The 20,171-nt window shown below is 44.1% G+C and overlaps 1 protein-coding gene across 1 annotated transcript in view; it reads right to left on the minus strand.

The window, feature by feature from the left end:
• Positions 1-11,186: 11,186 nt before the first annotated feature.
• MOCOS (molybdenum cofactor sulfurase) overlaps positions 11,187-20,171 on the minus strand; it is a 424,598-nt gene continuing 415,613 nt past the window's right edge. Inside the window, exons 14-15 of the mRNA XM_068236674.1 lie at positions 16,576-16,680; positions 11,187-15,228 (exon numbers count right to left, since the gene is read on the minus strand). Coding sequence (XP_068092775.1) covers positions 15,091-15,228; positions 16,576-16,680 — 243 coding nt within the window. The 3' untranslated portion in view covers positions 11,187-15,090. The remainder of the gene's footprint in view (positions 15,229-16,575; positions 16,681-20,171) is intronic.

The following is a 20,171-nucleotide window of genomic DNA, read 5'->3' on the forward strand; positions in this document are numbered from 1 at the left end:
GCTCAAGAAGCCCAGCACAGAGTGTACAATCGATCTGCCAAATTAAGACATTTTCAGGTTGGAGACAGAGTCGCTGTACTTATCCCCACAGTGGAGAGTAAGTTTTTGGCTCGGTGGCATGGCCCCTTTGAAATTGTTGAGAAAATTGAAGAGGTTAATTATAAAGTGCACCAGTCTGGGAAAAGAAGACCCTACCAGATTTACCATATAAATCTGTTGAAACCCTGGAGAGATCGGGAGCCAGTGGCGGCTTTGACAGGTGCACGATTTGAGCCTCAGGGAAGCACTAGCAGCATCCAGGTAGCCACCACTCTGACTAAAGCTCAGACACAACAAGTGAGAGAATTATTACAGAGGAACAGAGATCTGTTTTCAGATTTGCCTGGACTCACTAATGTCATCAAGCATGACATTATTACACAGCCTGGAGTAAAAGTCTGTGTGCGGCCCTATCGCATACCCGAGGCACAAAGACAGGCAGTCTCAGAGGAAATAAAAAAAAATGTTGGCATTAGGAATCATTGAAGAATCCCAGAGTGAGTGGTCAAGCCCAATCGTATTTGTACCCAAACCCAACGGTACTCTGAGATTCTGTAATGATTTCCGGAAACTTAATGAAGATGAATTACCGTATATACTTGCATATAAGCCGACCCGCGTATAAGCCGACCCCCCAACTTTTACCTGGAAAAACCAGGAAAAAATGATTGACTCCCATATAAGCCGGGGGTAGGAAATGCTGGATTGGTGCAGACGGAAATGATCTTATCAGGTCATTATATTTGTAATGTACAGTGGGTTGCAAAAGTATTTGGCCCCCTTGAAGTTTTCCACATTTTGTCACAGTACTGCCACAAACATGAATCAATGTTATTGGAATTTCACATGAAAGACCAATACAAAGTGGTGTACACATGAGAAATGGAACAAAAATCATACATGATTCCAAACATTTTTTACAAATAAATAACTGCAAAGTGGTATGTGCATAATTATTCGGCCCCCTTTGATCTGAGTGCAGTCAGTTTCCTATAGACATTGCCTTATGAGTGCTAATGACTAAATCGAGAGCACCTGTGTGTAATCTAATGTCAGTACAAATACAGCTGCTCTGTGAGGGCCTCAGAGGTTGTCTAAGAGGATATTGGGTGCAACAACACTGTGAAGTCCAAATAACACACAAGACAGGTCAGGGATCAAGTTATTGAGAAATTTAAAGCAGGCTTAGGCTACAAAAAGATTTCCAAAGCCTTGAACATCCCACGGAGCACTGTTCAAGCGATCATTCAGAAATGGAAGGAGTATGGCACAACTGTAAACCTACCAAGACAAGGCCATCCACCTAAACTCACAGGCCGAACAAGGAGGGCGCTGATAAGAAATGCAGTCAAGAGGCCCATGGTGACTCTGGACGAGCTGCAGAGATCTACAGCTCAGGTGGGAGACTCTGTCCATAGGACAACTATTAGTCATACACTGTGCAAAGTTGGCCTTTATGGAAGAGTGACAAGAAGAAAGCCATTGTTAACAGAAAGCATAAGAAGTCCCGTTTGCAGTTTGCCGCAAGCCATGTGGGGGACACAGCAACCATGTGGAAGAAGGTGCTCTGGTCAGATGAGACCAAAATGGAACTTTTTGGCCAAAATGCAAAACGCTATGTGTGGCGGAAAACTAACACTGCACATCACTCTGAACACACCATCCCCACTGTCAAATATGGTGGTGGCAGCATCATGCTCGGGGGGTGCATCTCTTCAGCAGGGACAGGGAAGCTGGTCAGAGGAGTCGATGGGAAGATGGATGGAGCCAAATACAGGGCACACTTGGAAGAAAACCTCTTGGAGACTGCAAAAGACTTGAGACTGGGGCGGAGGTTCACCTTCCAGCAGGACAATGACCCTAAACATAAAGCCAGGGCAACAATGGAATGGTTTAAAACAAAACATATCTATGTGTTAGAATGGCCCAGTCAAAGTCCAGATCTAAATGCAATCGAGAATCTGTGGCAAGAATCTGGCTGAGCTGGAGCTGTTTTGAAAAGAAGAATGGGCAAGGATTAGAGTATGTATATCTATACAGTGTAATAATAATTAAGCACAGCAAAACATCTGCTAGTCTTGTGCTGGGTAACTATGGCAACCCTATTGTTTCCTCCTCCTATCCAACATATAAAATGTACAATTTTATATATATATATATATATATATATATATATATATATTGTGTGTGTGTGTATATATATATATATCCTCTATAATAAAACCCCTGTGTCCCTGCGTGTGCCTGCATGTGCAGCATGGACCCAGACAGCTGTTGAGACAGGTTGGGGCCAGTGAGCCGGGCTGGCGTGGTCGGACCGGTGCGCGCGCACAAGACAGACTGTTAAAAGACAGACCTAGAGCCCATTTTAAAATGGCTTGGGTATATATATATATATATTTTTTTTTTGTTATTTGATATGTTTAATTAAAATAATAATTTTTACAGATATTTAAACCAAAGTTGGTTATACTTTATAAAAATGGCAGATCTCTCGGACTTTCAAAAAGGGCCAAATTGTTGACGCTCGTATGGCAGGCGCTACTGTAACAGAAACTGCCCGAAAGCTTGGCATTTCAAGAGGTACTGTTTCAAAAGTAATGACTGAAAGAGAAGGAAAAATGTCCTCAGCAAAGCACAGTTGTGGCCGAAAGTCGAAGTCTGAGAGAGACCGTCGGACTCTAAATCGAATTGTTAGAAAAGCTCGCAAGACCACGGCTCCTAAAATCACTGCAGAGCTGAATGAACACCTACAGAACCCAGTTTCCACAAAAACTGTTCATCGGGAGCTGCACAAATCTGGATTTCACGGAAGAACTGCAATTAGAAAACCTCTGCTCTCAAAGACAAATGTTTCAAAGCCTTTAGATTGGTGTAGAAACCACCAGACCATTGGTCCCTCGAGCAGTGAAAAAATGTGATTTTCTCTGACATATCATCGTTTACCTTATTTCCGACCTCTGGCCGAGTGTACGTTTGGAGACAGCCGAAAGAAGCATTTCATCCAGACTGCCTTCTCCCAACCGTAAAGCATAGCGGGGGTTCTGTGATGATCTGGGGTGCTATTTCTTGGAAATCCGCCGGGCCAATGGTTTCCCTTCATGGAAGAATTAACAGCTGAGACTATTTAGGAATTCTGGCGACCAAGTTCATCCTATGGTTCAAGAACTGTTTCCGGAGGGGAATGCCATCTTTCAAGATAATGCCCCATCCATACAGTTAGAATTGTTAAAGAATGGAACGAGGTACATTCTAATGAAGTTGAGCATCTCATCTGGTCACCACAATCCCCAGACCTCAATATTATTGAGCATTTATGGTCATTATTAGAGATTCAAGTAAGAAGTCAATTTCCGCCACCATCGTCTCTAAAAGAACTGGAGGGTGTTTTAACTGAAGAATGGGCTAAAATTCAGTTGGAAACAATTCACAATTTGTATGAATCAATACCCCGGAGAATTTAGGCTGTAAGTGCCGCAAAAGGTGGACCTACACCATATTAAAATATATTTTGTTGATTTTAGAGGTGTTTCCATTAATTTGTCCAACCCCTGTATATCTATATATATATATATATATATATATATATATATATATATATATATACTCACCAGATTGGGGACACTTTGGCGCAGTTGGTGAGCTTAATCGCGTTACAGCGTAACCAAGAGCCCCTGTCACTGTTTTTCTGTTGTGTGCTGCAGCACCTCTGTATTTATATATTTCTTATGGAGTCTTGGGACCTCCAGTGCTGCGTGCATGGTTTGCATAGAATTGCATAACATTTGGTTTGTGCTGCTCACCCCTTGGTATTTATTTATAATTTTCCCCTGTGAGCCTGCATAACCACGCCCACCTCTAGCACAGTTAAACATATAAATGAGTGCATTGCACATGTTCAGAGAGTTCATTTGGTAGCTAGTGAAAGGTGAGGTGTTTTTACTTTCAGTTTTTCCCATTTAGTTGACTCTTGGGTTTTTGGATTAGTTCCCACTAGACTGCTGATAAAAACTGGCATTTTGTTGCATGGTAGAGTAGGACTCACCAGATTGGGGACACTTTGGCGCAGTTGGCGAGCTTAAGCACGTTAAAGCGTAACAAAGAGCCCCTGTCACTGTTTTCCTGTTGTGTGCTGCCGCCCCTCTGTGTGTGTGTGTGTGTATATATATATATATATATATATATATATATATATATATATATATATATATATATACATATATATATATATATATATACATATATATATATATATATATATATATATATATATATATATATAGTTAAGTGCAGTGGGTGAGGATTAAACAGTGACACACACTTCCTCCAGTATTCAAGTGCTAGAGCTTCCACCTACCTTCTCTGTAGCACCGCTGCTCTCTGCCTCTTTGATTTGAGAATCAGCAAATAGAGAGTAGTGGCGCTGCAGAAGACAGACAGGACCTCTAGAGCCTGGATCCTGGAGGAGGTAAGTGTCACTGTCTACTCCCTGTCCACTGTGCTTAACTCTGCAATAGGGGATCACAGAAGGGGAACCTAGGAAGTGGGAGGATGGATGTTGGGCCCCCCTACCAGATTCCCTCAGCCCCTGTCTTAGCCTGACCCTGAGCATCGGGAATGGAGCACACCGGAGGATTCTCTGGCCCTCCAGCACCCAATCCAGCCCTGCACATAAGGAATTCTTTAAGAATTTGTGGTATCAGAAACTTCTTTTGTAAAGCTATCTGACACTTATGAACTGGTTATTATTTGAATGTACAGCACATTGGACACAGCCCAATTGTTGTTTGGTGAATATGTTTGCTTAACCACTTCACCACTGAGGGGTTTTACCCCTTGAGCACCAGAGCAATTTTCACCTTTCAGCGCTCCTTCCATTCATTCATCTATAACTTTATCATTACTTATCACAATTAAATGAACTATATCTTGTTTTTTTCCGCCACCAATTAGGCTTTCTTTAGGTGGGACATTATGCTAAGAATTATTTTCCCATTAAAACATATTTAGAATAAAATAGGAAAAATGTGGGAAAAAATTAATTACCGTATATACTCGGATACAAGTCGACCTCATGTATAAGTCGACCCCAATATTTGACCCTCTTAAACAGGAATTTATTAATTACTCAAATATAAGTCGGTGCAGCAAAGTTAAGGGCTGTGTGGCCCTTCTAGCAGTGTGGCCCCTTTGTCCCCCTGGCTGTGTGGCCCCTCTAGTTGTGTGTCATCTGTGTCCCACTGGCTGTGTGGCCCGTTTCCCCTGGCTGTGTGGCCCCTGTTTCCCCTGGCTGTGTGGCTTCTGCTGTGTGGCCCCTGTTTCCCCTGGCTGTGTGGCTTCTGCTGTGTGGCCCCTGTTTCCCCTGGCTGTGTGGCTTCTGTGTCCCCCTGGCTGTGTGGCCTCTGTGTCCGCCTGGCTGTGTGGCTCCTGCTGTGAGGCCCCTGTGTCCCCCTGCCTGTGCAGTCACTGGTGGACAATAGCTATTCCCCTGTGTCCCCTTCCCAGCAGTGTTAGCAGACAGCTTGCTAAAAAGCCCCCCTCCCTCCCACCACCATGCAAAGAGGCCTCCTCTCTCTACCTCTCCCCCCTCTGTGTGATCACTGAAGCCAGCAATCACTCACTGAGCTATCCCGCGCTGCAAAGCAGACAGTTTACTGAAAATCCCTCTCCCTCCCACCAGCCACAACCACGCAAAGGAGCCTCTTATCTCTATCTCTCCCCCGTGTAATTGCTAAAGTGGAAGCTTCAAACTCACACTAATTCATCCGAGCACAGCTCTCTTCTGCCTGTAGTCACGCTGACTGGGCTGTATGCATAAGCTACAGCTCCCGATGTAATGTGATACATGAAGTCACATGACATCGGGGCTCGTAGCTGTGAGCTGATGCACACACAGCCCAGCCAGCGTGACTACAGGGAGAAGAGCGCTGTGCTCCGATGGATTAGTGAGTGAGAAGCTTCCACTTTAGCGATTACACAGGGGGGAGAAATAGTGACAAGAGGCTCCTTTGCATGGTGGTGGGAGGGAGGGGGATTTTCAATAAACTGTCTGCTTAACATTACAGGAAGGGGGAGAGAAAGAGGTGCCTCCCCATTCCTGGCTATAAGTGGGGAAATTTTGGACTATCTCGAGTATAAGGCGACCCCCCCACTTTTATACTTTGAGTCAGTCCAAAATTTCTCGACTTATAGCCGAGTATATACGGTATTTTTGAGTTTTCGGCCATTATAGTTTTTAAATAATGCATGCTGCTGTAATTAAAACCCATGAAATGTATTTGCCCATTTGTCCCGGTTATAAAACCGTTTAAATTATGTCCCTATCACAATGTTTGGCGCCAATATTTTATTTGGAAATAAAGGTGCTTTTTTTTTCAGTTTTGCCTCCATCCCTAATTACAAGCCCATAGTTTATAAAGTAAAAGTGTTGTACTCCCTGACATAAATATTTAAAAAGTTCAGTCCCTAAGGTAGCTATTTATGTATTTTTTTTAATTGTAAATTTTTTATTTTTTTTTAATTACAAAAATAAAAAAATGGGGAGTGTGGAAGGTAATGAGTTAATTTTATGTGTATAAGTAATGTATTTGTATGTGAAAAATGCTTTAGAGTGTAGTTTTACTATTTGGCCACAAGATGGCAACAGTAACTTTTTGTTTAATGCGGACGCTTGGAGGAAGTACTAGGAGGCTGGGAAAGTGGGAAAGTTTTTTTTTTCACAATGATCACGCTGCTTATCGGAGAAGCAGCGGATCATTGCGGGGCTTAGATCAACGAACGGGAATGGATTTTCCCATTCATTGATCTCCAGGCGAGCAGCCGGCGGCGTGTTTACGAGCGGGAGTCCGCGCTAGAGTGAGCGGGAGCGCGGGCAGCGCAGAAAGTACGAATTTCTCCGTCCCTGGGGGTGAAAGGATGGAAAAAGGGACTGAGAAATTCGTACGGGCGGGGGTAAAGTGGTTAATCACTTCCAAAGATTTCAGGAGCGCTTATTATACGCTGTCTGTTTTATCATGTCTCATAAAACGTCTCCCCTTATAAGGTAATCTACATACTGTATATAATTTCATATAAGCTGGCCCGTGTATAAACCGAGATACCCACTTTTCCCTCAGAAACCAGGAAAAAGTGCTTGACTCGCGTATAAGCTCCCTTCCCAGTATAGCCCCTTCCAAAGCAGCCAGATCTGCTCCCAGTACAAATCAGCCCCTCTCCCCATAGCCAGATGTGCCCATGCTACAAGTCAGACCCCCCCCCCCTCCGTAGCCAGATGTGCCCCAGGATCATACAGCTGTGTCTCAAGAAGCCACTAGACGGCATCATAGATATGAGACACAGCGATTGCCACACAGGAAGAATCCACGATCACTGCACCGCTGACACGTTATTTGCACGCTGCGCTCCACAAGCCAGGGGACACAGGTAGTCTTGAGCAGCGCACCTTGCACACCATGTTGCAGGGGATGCGGGACATGGACACAGCAGGGCGCAATCTGGTAATAGCAGGATCACTAGTGCACAATCCTTATGCTACTCTGCCATTAACTAAACCTGCTCCACAATCTGTTTTGCTCCACTGACTCGCATATAAGCCGAGGGGCCAACTTTTCGACACATTTTTTTATACTGAAAAATTAGGCTAATATGCAAGTATATACAGTATCATCGGTGCCTAGAAGTAACCCAGATCTAGAATGCTAGTAGCACCCCTGGACATTATTTGACATTATGCTAGAAAGTAGGCATTAACTCAGAGTGTTACTAACTTAGGCTAGGTTCACAGTGGTCAGCTGCATAACACATGTGTTATAATGTGTGTGAACTGCAATGGAGAATGGCCATAGACTTTAATACAAAGCCTGCATGCAGTGAGTTAGAATAACGCGATTAGTTACAACACAGTACTGTGAACAGGCCCATAGAATTGTATGGGCAGTGAGTTGACATGCAGAATTATTCTGCAATGCAACTGGCCACTGTGAACCCAGCCTTATTGATTATTCATAAATAAAGCATACGTTTGTAGTCATGATTGTGGTATAAAGGATAATGAAAGACACACAAAAAAATATTCAGTTTGAGAGGCATTTTATTTCTCTTATCAATAAATATATATTCAATATTTACCACCAATCATTCAAGTTCCACAGCAGTGCTTTCCAACCTTGTCCTCAAATCCCACCAACAGTCCACATTTTGCAGGAAACTACACATATTCACAGGTGGGGTAATTAACTACCTTTGTCTATTTCCATAGGGGTTTCCATAGTCAGATTGCTTTTTGAATAAAAACGTTTTTCCATTTGAACTGGTGTCTATATCTTCTGGAGAGGCAAGCAATTACCTCTCTTTTATTATATTATATATTTTTTTTATTTGCATTTAAAAATAACAAAATAGAACATACATGGGGCACCTCCATCCTACCCACTATTTCCACTAAACATGCACTGTTGGTGGGCCTTGAAGCTGGGAGGCACTGATCTACAGAAAGACAGTGCACATTTTTCAGTGGTGTAGCAATATGGGATGCAGAAGTTGTGCTGCACCGTGGTCCCTGGAGTAGAGGGGCCTATTTGGGGCGATTTTTCAATTACTGTGTTAGTCATCGTTGGTGCTATTCTGGTAATGATCCCCTCTTAGATGTGCTGAGAGTATGCTTAGAATAGTTATTAATCATTAACAAACTCTTCCTCTCCCCCACACACACCTCTCTGACCATCCTGGGCAGGCATTAGAGCTCCATATTAGTTGTTATGTACAAAGTGCTTGAGGGGGCCAATGTAAAACTTGGCTACACCACTGAAACCATTCTTTGTTACCATTTTTCTATATGTAATATCCTTTTTTTTTAATTAAAAACAGCTGTACAATCTATAAACTCTTCAACTTAAATAAACAATCTAAAATACTAGTTTAATCCCTTGCTCTATAAATTAAGTAGAATTACACAGTATTTGCAAAATCTGTGACTGTAACAGAGTTTTATATTCAGAACAGAATAATCAATCTCAAGCAAACATGTAAAATCTCAGGATCGCATAGAAAAGCTTTATATTTTCTACTGCAAACGTAGGAGAAATGCACTGATGAACATAATATCTTAATGGATAAGAGATCTAATATTGTTTTTTTTTTATTTTTGATACAACACAAATATAGATTGTTTTTCTGCATGCGAAAAACACATTGAGGCTAGGTTTACAGTGGTCAGTTGTATAACGCACACATTATGCAACATAGGTGGTGCATTGCAGTGCAGTTAGCAGTATTACAGAGCGATCTTTACACCGCACTGCAACACTGTACAGCGATTGTTACACCACACTGCAATTGCTGTGCGCAGTGATACCTAGTGCGATTGTGATTACGATTACCCAATGTTTAGAAGTGCTGTACAGTAAACTTTGCAGAGCTTTCCGATTAGCAATTCACACTTTTTTTTTTAATTTAGATAAAACTTTATTATATTTACCAGGTGTCTGACTTACGTCCGTAGCCCTGCCCCCTAAAGGAAAAGGTCATAGGTGCTTCTCTATGACCAATCAGAGAAGCGCTTGTGACCTTTGCCTTTAGGGGGCGGGGCTATAGACGGAAGCAGAAAATCCAGACACCTGTTGAGTATTGTAAAGTTTATTCAAAATGTAATTGCTCGGCCCCCCAAAGCATTTCAAAATCGTTCTGCTAAGAGATTTTGCAGTGTGTATATACAGTCAATGAAAAGTATGCTTCACCCCTACTAACACATAGTGAGTTACCAAATGACACCCCGTTATACCGCAACACACCCGCCACACTGTGAACGCAATGCTCCCTTCAGCATAGGTGGTGTCCCCAGGTGTAGGCTAGGGGGGGAAGCAGCCAGGACAGGGGTGACAGCGGGGAGGGGGGTCGCTGCCTCCCTCACCTGGGTCCCCCATCCCCGCTCCCCCTCCAGCTAGTTGTTCAAAAGCTGTTAAAATATATGTATGCAGCGAGCGGTGAAGCAGTGAAGCCTACTTTCTCTCCTTACTTCCTCCGCTCGCCACGTCACTTCCTGCAATGCCGCACTCCGAAGTATAGAGGGCGGCATTGCAGGAAGTCAAGCAGCAAACGGTGGAACGTAAGGAGAGAAGAAGCGTCCCCGCTTGCTGCATACATTATATTTTAACAAGTTTTGAGCAAATAGCTGGAGGGGACAGGGGGAACCCAGGTGAGGGAGGGGGGAAAAAACAGAGGGGAAAAAACAATTACCAAACCGGATCAGTTTCAAATGGGTCCGATCTGTACACCGACAAGTGTGGACCTAGCCTCAGTGTCACTTACCAGCCCTGTAACAGGTCAGCGGTGAGGCAGGGAGCTGTGTGTATAAGACCTCTTGCACACTACATGCAATTCCGATTTTTTTATACAATCCAATTTTTGATCCTGATTAAAAATAGTACTGCATGTTGCTACGTTTTTTAATTGGAATAAAAAAATTAAATTGTATAAAAAATCAGAATCGCATGTAGTGTGCAAGAGGCCTGAGTCAGGGTTTTCTGTCCAGTGCATCTCTGACATCCCTTTAGATTGCTGCAGCCACCAGGGGGAGCTCTGCCTGCCAGAATACAGATTTTGACATCTAAAGGGATGCAGAAAAGCCTAAAAAAAGTCACCTTTCTCTGCTGCGTGAGTGTGAAGACCCACCCGATACCCTGTCGCAAATCAGCGTGAGAAGCAGGGCTGTGTGACTCTCCCTATTGGCTGTCTGCCTCTCCCTAAAAAGCTGTCTGTCAAATCTACAGCACTTACAGAGAGTATGGAAAGAGCGAGTTATCAGCTACAATGAGCTGGAGAAAAATACCAAACACTTTTGCCCGGTTTACCAAATGCAGAAATCTTTGTGAATCGCAATTTCTTGACATTTCCTGTGGCATTTATAGATTTAGTGAATTGTAATTTGGAAGTTGATCGATAAAATCAGCTGTTTTCAGCATAACTGAATGTGGGAATGCTTAGTGAATAGAGCACTTTGTAGGAAAGATCTGCATTACTATGAACAACTATTAAGTGGTAAACACTAATACAAATTTGCATCTAGGGTTTTGGGGGGGTCTTAAAGTGTACCTGAGACGGGGGAAAACAAAAGTTTTATATATACCTCGGGCTTCCTCTAGCCCCCTCCATGCAGATCGCTCCCACGCTGTGATCTAAAGCCTCCTAGATCCTCTTGTAGCAGCACCGTTCTCCGCAGCCAGTCAGTGCAGGTGCAGGTGCAGTGTGGCCAAGCGTGTCCCCCCCATCTTTCTCCCGTGGCTGGCAGAGTGTGGGAGCATGCCAGGTCGGGCACACATGGCCAGGCCGCACATGCACCTGACTGGCTGCGGAGAACGTGGCAGCTACGGGAAGATGTAGGAGGCTTCAGACCGCTGCATGGGAGCGATCTGTGTGGAGGGGGCTAGAGGAAGCCCCAGGTATGTATAAAACGTTTGTTTCTCCTCATCTCAGTTTTCCTTCAAATGTCTGGGTAAACACATTAAAGCATAATTTAGCCCTGGAAACTTTTTTTTGATCATAGAAAAAACTGTATTGTTCAGTTTCACTTCACATCGACAATACCATTTTGTGGTTCTTAAAGAGACACTGAAGCGAAAAAAAAATGATGATATTATGATTTGTATGTGTAGTACAGCTAAGAAAAAAAACATTAAGATCAGATACATCAGTCTAATTGTTTCCAGTGCAGGAAGAGTTGAGAAACTCCAGTTGTTATCTCTATGCAAAAAAGCTATTAAGCTCTCCGACCAACTTGGTCGTGGAGAGGGCTGTTATCTGACTTTTATTATCTCAACTGTAATTGAACTGTTTACTTTTCCTCTAGCAGAGGAGAGTTCATTACTTCACAGACTGCTCTGAAAGACTCATTTTGAATGCTGAGTGTTGTGTAATCTGGACATATTATAGAGTGATGCAATGTTAGAAAAAACACTATATACCTGAAAATAAAAATATGAGAATATTTTCTTTGCTGCTAATCTTCTAGTAATTATTCATAGTACACAACCAATTCATTATATCATATATTTTTTTTCGCTTCAGTGTCTCTTTAAGGATGATCATTTCTGTGTTTGTGCTCAACTCAGGTGTCATAGTAAAATGGACGGAGTACCTTGACTAGGACTTTTTTCATCAGGTTGTGTTAAATTCCCTTTTTTAACCCTCTTGTCTTGGCTATTATTTGTGGTTTTATTATCAACTTTTACCCTCCAGGCCCTTTCCCATTGCTACCACAGCCTAAGAAAAATACTCACCACATACATTGTGGTACGCTGCGCCAAAAGTGCCCTATCTAATGCACTTCCATACCTACGTTACTGCGTGGCTCCTGCAGCTTCTTGCGGCAATCTGTGTCGGCCCAGAAGTCTTTTACGTCTATGGTAACACACACACTTTAAAAAAACATGCTGCAATTATCTGCGTCGTACATGCGTGCAGTGGCGTAGCTAAGGAGGTATGGGCCTTGGTGCAAGTTTTACATGAGGCCCCCCAAGCACTCTATACATAACAATTGATACGGCACACCAAAACCTGCCAAGGACAACCACAGTGTAATGGGTGCAAGTAGTGGATGGGAAACAGTTTGTTAATGATTACTACTATTTAAAGCATCTATAGAAGTGATTATTAACAGCACAGGGCTAATAGAGAGATAATATTGTGCTTGAGGGAAGGCCCCTTTGGGCCCCTCTGACCCAAGGGCCCTGATGCGGTCGCTACATCTGCAACCCCTATTGCTACGCCACTGCATGCGTGGAAGCATATTTTAGAAATACGCTTCCGAGCATATCATCGATTGCCGAACAGGAAGTAAGCTTCACTTCCTGCTTGGCCAGATGCCAGAAGGGAAATACCGCACAGTAACACGTTTCTGGTGGAGCGGCGCGGCTGACGCAACACCAATACGCTGCATGGAATGGGCCCACAGGTTACCTCTCATTTTTACGGTTAAGCAGCCCATACACTCAGCCGATTTTCTGACCGACCGATCGATCCCGATCGATCGATCAATCGATTGCAAATCGGTTGGCCAATCGACCGATCGACGGCCGATTTCGATCGATTTCGATGGATTTCTATTGAACTTGCAGGGTGGAAAATTTAGGTCGATCTGATGAGATTGCTTATCAGTTTGCATTGGCCTTAATGGAAATCTGATGGCAAAAAAAATGCCATCAGATCGAATTTTAATAGATTTCAAACTGAAATCTATTGGAATTCTATCCTGGTAAAAAATGTTCTAAAAACGCATCAGATAGATCATCAGATGCATTTCTTATCTATCTGCTGCCAATCTGACGAGTGTATGGGCACCTTTATAGTTAATCTTTCTTAGTAAATTGCCTGATGGTTCTCTTTGCTGCTTAGGTGCTGGGCTATGTGGCCATTGTCTGCAAGCTGGTCCACTTTTGATGCATTCTCAACATTTGGTCCTTGTGGCAAGCTCGCATTTCAATTATACACCAGAATCAGAATTACCAGTTTTTGCCAAGTACCATGGACATGGAGTAGACAGCATGAGAATTCAACATGAAACAAGCATAAGAATCACACATTCAGAGTAAGGGATACAGACATTAATTTCAATAGTTAGGGTATAGGGCCAGTTCCGCACAGTGAGGAAGTTTGGGGTGGGTGTCTCGGGAATAAAAATACTGTCCAGGGACTGGCCTGACCTGTCATGGGGAGCTTGAGATCCGTAGCAGTACAGCCAGTTACTGATTATAAATGAATACACATTAATTCAGCTATATTTTTAGTAAAAATATGGTAAAAATAACTAGGTTCAAAAGTCATTAAACTGGATTGATTAAAATTCTGCCTAGCACATACAGTAGCTCTTTGTAGCCATATCCTAAAATCATGCCGGACCTATATCAGGTCTGTCCAAATGTAGACAGTTGTACTTTCAATAACAGCTCTTAAGAAAAGAGACTTTATAAAGAAATATAGGAAACTTTCACGAACAATGAAACAGTAAGGGTAAGATTACAGTGGAATGTTGCAGTGAGTTGTAATGGAGGCATTGTAACGCACAAAATCGCATTGAGATTGTTAGTCTATGTGACGTGCAGAGTGCATCCAGCGCGGTGCGATCCAATGGACTACAGTAGCCCAACCCAGTGAATGTTGTGCATTATTGCATAACATGTGCGTTAACAGTGTCAGTGAAGCATACTGTTCATTTACTGTATGCTTTACTGTATGTGATGCAACACTTGCATAGAATACAATGCAACATTTCCTCTCTGCAACAGGGAACACAACAGGGACCGAAGCTCTCACTGTGAACCTAGCCTAAGGGCTGGGACCCACAAATCATCACAAACACTAGTGATCCCAATTTTACACTGCAACTCATGCAGCAATTTTTAGAGTGATTTTGAGGGATTTTGATTTTGCCTGCATTCCCTCTGTATTGGTCTGAAAATGCTGCATGCAACGCGATTGTGATTTGTGTGAAATCACAAGCAGTGCAATTTCCCTAGTGGAACCACGCTGTTGCAGTGCTTTGCCGATCACTGGCATTTGGCAAAGGCTGCAAAAGCACTCCTAGTTGCCCCCATCCCTAAATTATTTTCACTTTTGAGTGCTAGTGAAAGAAAAATACATGTGCAATATCTATGCTCCAAGAGACTTCACCACAGAGAAGTCCATAGAGACAATAGGCAGTTTGCCAAGTAGTGGCTGGCAAAGTACTTTGGTAAAGCTCTCTCAATGACAAAGCAGAACATGGCTGACAGCGAATGGATGATTAAAGGAAAAGGTATTCAAAAGGTACTTCTCGAAAATAATTACTTAGCAACACATAACAGTATGTAAAATTGCACATTTGGACCTGTTGTGTGTGTCATACACATGTATTTTTACCAATAAACTTTCCAAGGTGCAAGCATGATAATTTGCATAAGCATGAATTCTACTTTCAGGTCAGCTTATAGCATTTCACCACAACAGTAGTCATCACGATTTCAGATCAGTAGCTTCACATTACAGTATTTTTCCTGCCAATGTATTTTGAGCATATCAGCATTATTTTTTCAGGTGTTCATCCTGACTTAGCGTAGGTGGATCTGCCTCTTTTGGCTTGAAGCACACTTCTGAGCCCACTGTCAGCATACATGGGTAAGATAAACATGGAGCATTCAGGAGGTACATTCCAAAGTTTGTCTAAAGAAATAAAACATAGTAAAGTTGGTTATAAGAATGTATTATGTGTAACAATATTAATTCACCTATTAGGGTAAAAATGCATCATTCTTCTGATGATGCAGTAACACAATGATCATAATCCTTATCCTTTATATAGTGCCACTATTTATAATGATCCATATTATGTGTGTACTAAACATTCTCATTGTTATTAGGGGTTTCATGGAGCCTTTAAAGGGAATCTGAAGTGAAAATAAACTTATTGTTATTGTATGTGTAGTACAGCTAAGAAATAGAACATTAGTAGCAAAGATATGAGTCTAATATTGTTTCTAGTACAGGAAGAGTTAAGAAACTTCAGTTATGTATGCAAAAGAGCTTCTCTGAGCACTCCAACCCAACTTGGGTTGAAGACAGTCCTGTTTTCTGAAGCTATAATACATAAAAGAAACAGTGAAAGACAACTTCAGATAAGGTTTTAGTGCAGGGAAGTTCAAAGGGTCATAAGCTCTTCTCTGTTTCATAGTTTAAATCACAGAGTGTAGTTTGTAAACTGTAAATATTAGAGAATGGTACAATAAAAAAGCTATATAACTGAAAATAAAAATATGAAACTCTTATTTGCTACTAATGTTCTATTAATTATCCGTTCTACACATACAATTCATTATCTCATAAGTTTTTTTCACCAGCTTCAGTGTCACTTTAAATGAGCTGTTAAAATGTCCAAAGGGTCAGTTATTAGTTTAGTAAGTGGATTTATTTACCTAGGAGCCAATTGGGGATCTGTCCAAAATTCATGTTAAAGGATACCCGAAGTGACATGTGACATGATGAGATAGACATGGGTATGTACAGTGCTTAGCACACAAATAACTATGCTGTGTTCCTTTTTTTCTTTCTCTGCCTGAAAGAGTTAAATATCAGGTATGTAAGTGGCTGACTCAGTCCTGACTCAGACAGGAAGTGACTACATTGTGACCCTCACTTATAAGAAATTCCAACTTCAAAACACTTTCCTGGCAGAAAATGGCTTCTCAGAGCAGGAAAGAGATACAAAGGGTCAATAGTTCATAACTTTTAGCTGTGGCATACTTCAATAAATGTGTCATTGAACAAAAACAATAAAACTGTTAAAACTTAAAAAGTACATTGAAACATAAAATAAAATTGTGGAATATCTTAAAAAGTCATTTTTAGGAGAAGGAAGATAGATACAATCGTTTATTTCATTCGTTTATTTCCGCCTCGGATGTCCTTTAAATCCAATGTGGTAAATGTACTCAGTACTTGTGGTGTCAATTTACCATAATTGCTATTAAAAACGAACGAACAATACTGATGCATGCCATAAATTTGACTAACCTTTCCTTCCCTGCTGGACGACAGAGCTTGTAATACTTCTCTCTTCTTTTCACCAGTTGATTGATTGATACAAATTATTAGGCATCTGGTACATTTTCTAAAAACCTAAACAGAAGTAGAAAAATAATATATACATTTTAGCTCATATCACTAAATTATTTCACATGAATTCTCACAATTAATAAACAGCTCCGTCTCTCTGTTAGCTGCAAGCCAATCAGAGGGCGGCTCTCCTTGCCATTGGTTATCTAACCTATCTAGCCAGCTGTCCATGCTTCCTCCTCGGTCTGGCGTGACTTCAGCCTGGCTCTCCTGCGGGCTGGCTATGCTTCCTCCATGGTCTGGCGTGACCTCAGCCTGGTTCTCCTGCAGGCTGTCTATGCTTCCTCCTCAGCCTAGCATGACCTCAGCCTGGCTCTCCTGCGGGCTGTCTATGCTTCCTCCTCAGCCTGGCATGACTTCAGCCTGGCTCTCCTGCAGGCTGTCTGTGCTTCCTCCTCAGCCTGGCATGACCTCAGCCTGGCTCTCCTGTGGGCTGTCTATGCTTCCTCCTCAGCCTGGCATGACCTCAGCCTGGCTCTCATGTGGGCTGTCTATGCTTCCTCCTCAGCCTGGCATGACTTCAGCCTGGCTCTCCTGCGGGCTGTCTATGCTTCCTCCTCAGCCTGGCATGACTTCAGCCTGGCTGTCCTGCGGGCTGTCTGTGCTTCCTCCTCAGCTTGGCATGACCTCAGCCTGGCTCTCCTGCGGGCTGTGTATGCTTCCTCCTCAGCCTGGCATGACTTCAGCCTGGCTGTCCTGCGGGCTGTCTGTGCTTCCTCCTCAGCTTGGCATGACCTCAGCCTGGCTCTCCTGCGGGCTGTCTGTGCTTCCTCCTCAGCCTGGCATGACCTCAGCCTGGCTCTCATGTGGGCTGTCTATGCTTCCTCCTCAGCCTGGCATGACTTCAGCCTGGTTCTCCGGCGGGCTGTCTATGCTTCCTCCTCAGCCTAGCATGACTTCAGCCTGGCTCTCCTGTGGGCTGTCTATGCTTCCTCCTCGGCCTGGCATGACCTAAGCCTAGCTCTCCTGTGGGCTGTCTATGCTTCCTCCTTGGCCTGGCATGACCTCAGCCTGGCTCTCCTGTGGGCTGTCTATGCTTCCTCCTCAGCCTGGCATGACTTCTGCCTGGTTCTCCTGCGGGCTGTCTATGCTTCCTCCTCAGCATGGCATGACTTCAGCCTGGCTCTCCTGCGGGCTGTCTATGCTTCCTCCTCAGCCTGGCATGACTTCAGCCTGGCTGTCCTGCGGGCTGTCTATGCTTCCTCCTCAGCTTGGCATGACCTCAGCCTGGCTCTCCTGCGGGCTGTCTGTGCTTCCTCCTCAGCCTGGCATGACCTCAGCCTGGCTCTCATGTGGGCTGTCTATGCTTCCTCCTCAGCCTGGCATGACTTCAGCCTGGTTCTCCTGCGGGCTGTCTATGCTTCCTCCTCAGCCTAGCATGACTTCAGCCTGGCTCTCCTGTGGGCTGTCTATGCTTCCTCCTCGGCCTGGCATGACCTAAGCCTAGCTCTCCTGTGGGCTGTCTATGCTTCCTCCTTGGCCTGGCATGACCTCAGCCTGGCTCTCCTGTGGGCTGTCTATGCTTCCTCCTCAGCCTGGCATGACTTCTGCCTGGTTCTCCTGCGGGCTGTCTATGCTTCCTCCTCAGCATGGCATGACTTCAGCCTGGCTCTCCTGCGGGCTGTCTATGCTTCCTCCTTGGCCTGGCATGACCTCAGCCTGGCTCTCCTGCAGCCTGTCTATGCTTCCTCCTCGGCCTGGCATGACCTCAACCTGGCTCTCCTGCAGGCTGTCTATGCTTCCTCCTCGGCCTGGCATGACCTCAACCTGGCTCTCCTGCGGGCTGTTTGTTTCCTCCTCGGCCTGGCATGACCTAAGCCTAGCTCTCCTGTGGGCTGTCTATGCTTCCTCCTCGGCCTGGCATGACCTCAGCCTGGCTCTCCTGCGGGCTGTCTATGCTTCCTCCTCGACCTGGCATGACCTCAGCCTGGCTGTCCTGCGGGCTGTCTATGCTTCCTCCTCGGCCAGGCATGACCTTAACCTGGCTCTCCTGCGAGCTGTCTATGCTGCCTCCTTGGCCTGGCGTGACCTCAGCCTGGCTCTCCTGTGGGGTGGTGAGTGAGCCAGAAGTGGTGCACTTGTGTAGCAGGGGGAGGGGAAGAGAGATACCTGGCAACTGGAATGGTGCAAATATTATGAATTGCTGTTTGGAAGGTGAACAGGAAAACGACAATTAGCATCCATAGATGTGTTCACAATTCGCAAACCCACAAATTCCCTCGCTCCGGTGAACTGCAACACCTATGTAGCTTTGGGTACCTGAGCCAGAACATGGTGCAAATTGAATTCCTTTACTGCTCGCTATGGTACCTGGAAACACAGGCTCTATTATTCTGTGTATACATTTAATTTCTCACCTACCTCATCTGTTACTGCTGACCTCAGGGAATAGGAAGACCCAAAATATCATACCATTCCATTCATTTTTATTAACTGAACTGATCACAAAGAAGGCCTTTCCATTTCCAGAAATCACATTTATATCAGGCCATGAACAATTTTGATGTAGTATAAGTGATTATTAACTAGTAGGCCACAAAGACTGTACCATTCAGTGGTGAAAATGGATATTATTTATGCGTCTCTCTACTACTTGGCCTCTTACCTCTGCATGTGCTGGGTAGCAGCAGCAGCCTTTCACACATCTCAGTCCCTTCCAATCATGTAGTGCAGGCGAGGGAGAGCTGAGTGGCTGGCAGCATGGCAGAAGGAACTTATGGCAGGCTTAAAGAGAACCCGAGGTGGGTTTGAAGAATATTATCTGCATACAGCGTCTGGATCTGCCTATACAGCCCAGCCTCTGTTGCTATCCCAAACCCCCCTAAGGTCCCCCTGCACTCTGCAATCCCTCATAAATCACAGCCACCCTGCTGACAAACAGCTTGTCAGAGCTGGCTGTGTTTATCTCTATTGTGTCAGTCTGCTGCTCTCCCCGCCTCCTGCAGAACTCCGGTCCCCGCCTGCATCCCTTCCCTCCCTGCTGATTGGAGGGAAGGGACGGGGGCAGGGACCGGAGCTATGCAGGAGGCGGGGGGAGCAGCTGAGACTGACACTACAGATGTAAATACAGCCTCACAGCACGGCTGTGATTTATGAGGGATTGCAGAGTGCAGGGGGACCTTAGTGGGGTTTGGGATAGCAACAGAGGCTGGGCTGTATAGGCAGATCCAGCCTCTGTATGCAGATAACATTATTTAAACACACCTCGGGTTCTCTTTAAGTTGTGGAATGTCAGACAGAAACACACATTCAAAGCTGCCGGGAAACAGAAGGGGTGGAGCAACGCACTGTATCAGGATAGGTCTGCTGCTTATGTTATGCACTGGGTCTCTGGTACAGGTATCTGGTAGCCTACATACAATACATAGTTCTGTGCAGAAACCCGATTCTTATTACTTGGTCAGTGCTGACAAATGCAATAAAGGGGAGTTTGCAGCCTTTATCGTCTGTTAATACTTAACCACTTGAGGACCGCAGTGTTAAACCCCCCTAGT

This window comes from Hyperolius riggenbachi, chromosome 5 (assembly GCF_040937935.1).
Source record: "Hyperolius riggenbachi isolate aHypRig1 chromosome 5, aHypRig1.pri, whole genome shotgun sequence".
In the NCBI taxonomy this organism is placed as follows: Eukaryota; Metazoa; Chordata; class Amphibia; order Anura; family Hyperoliidae; genus Hyperolius; species Hyperolius riggenbachi.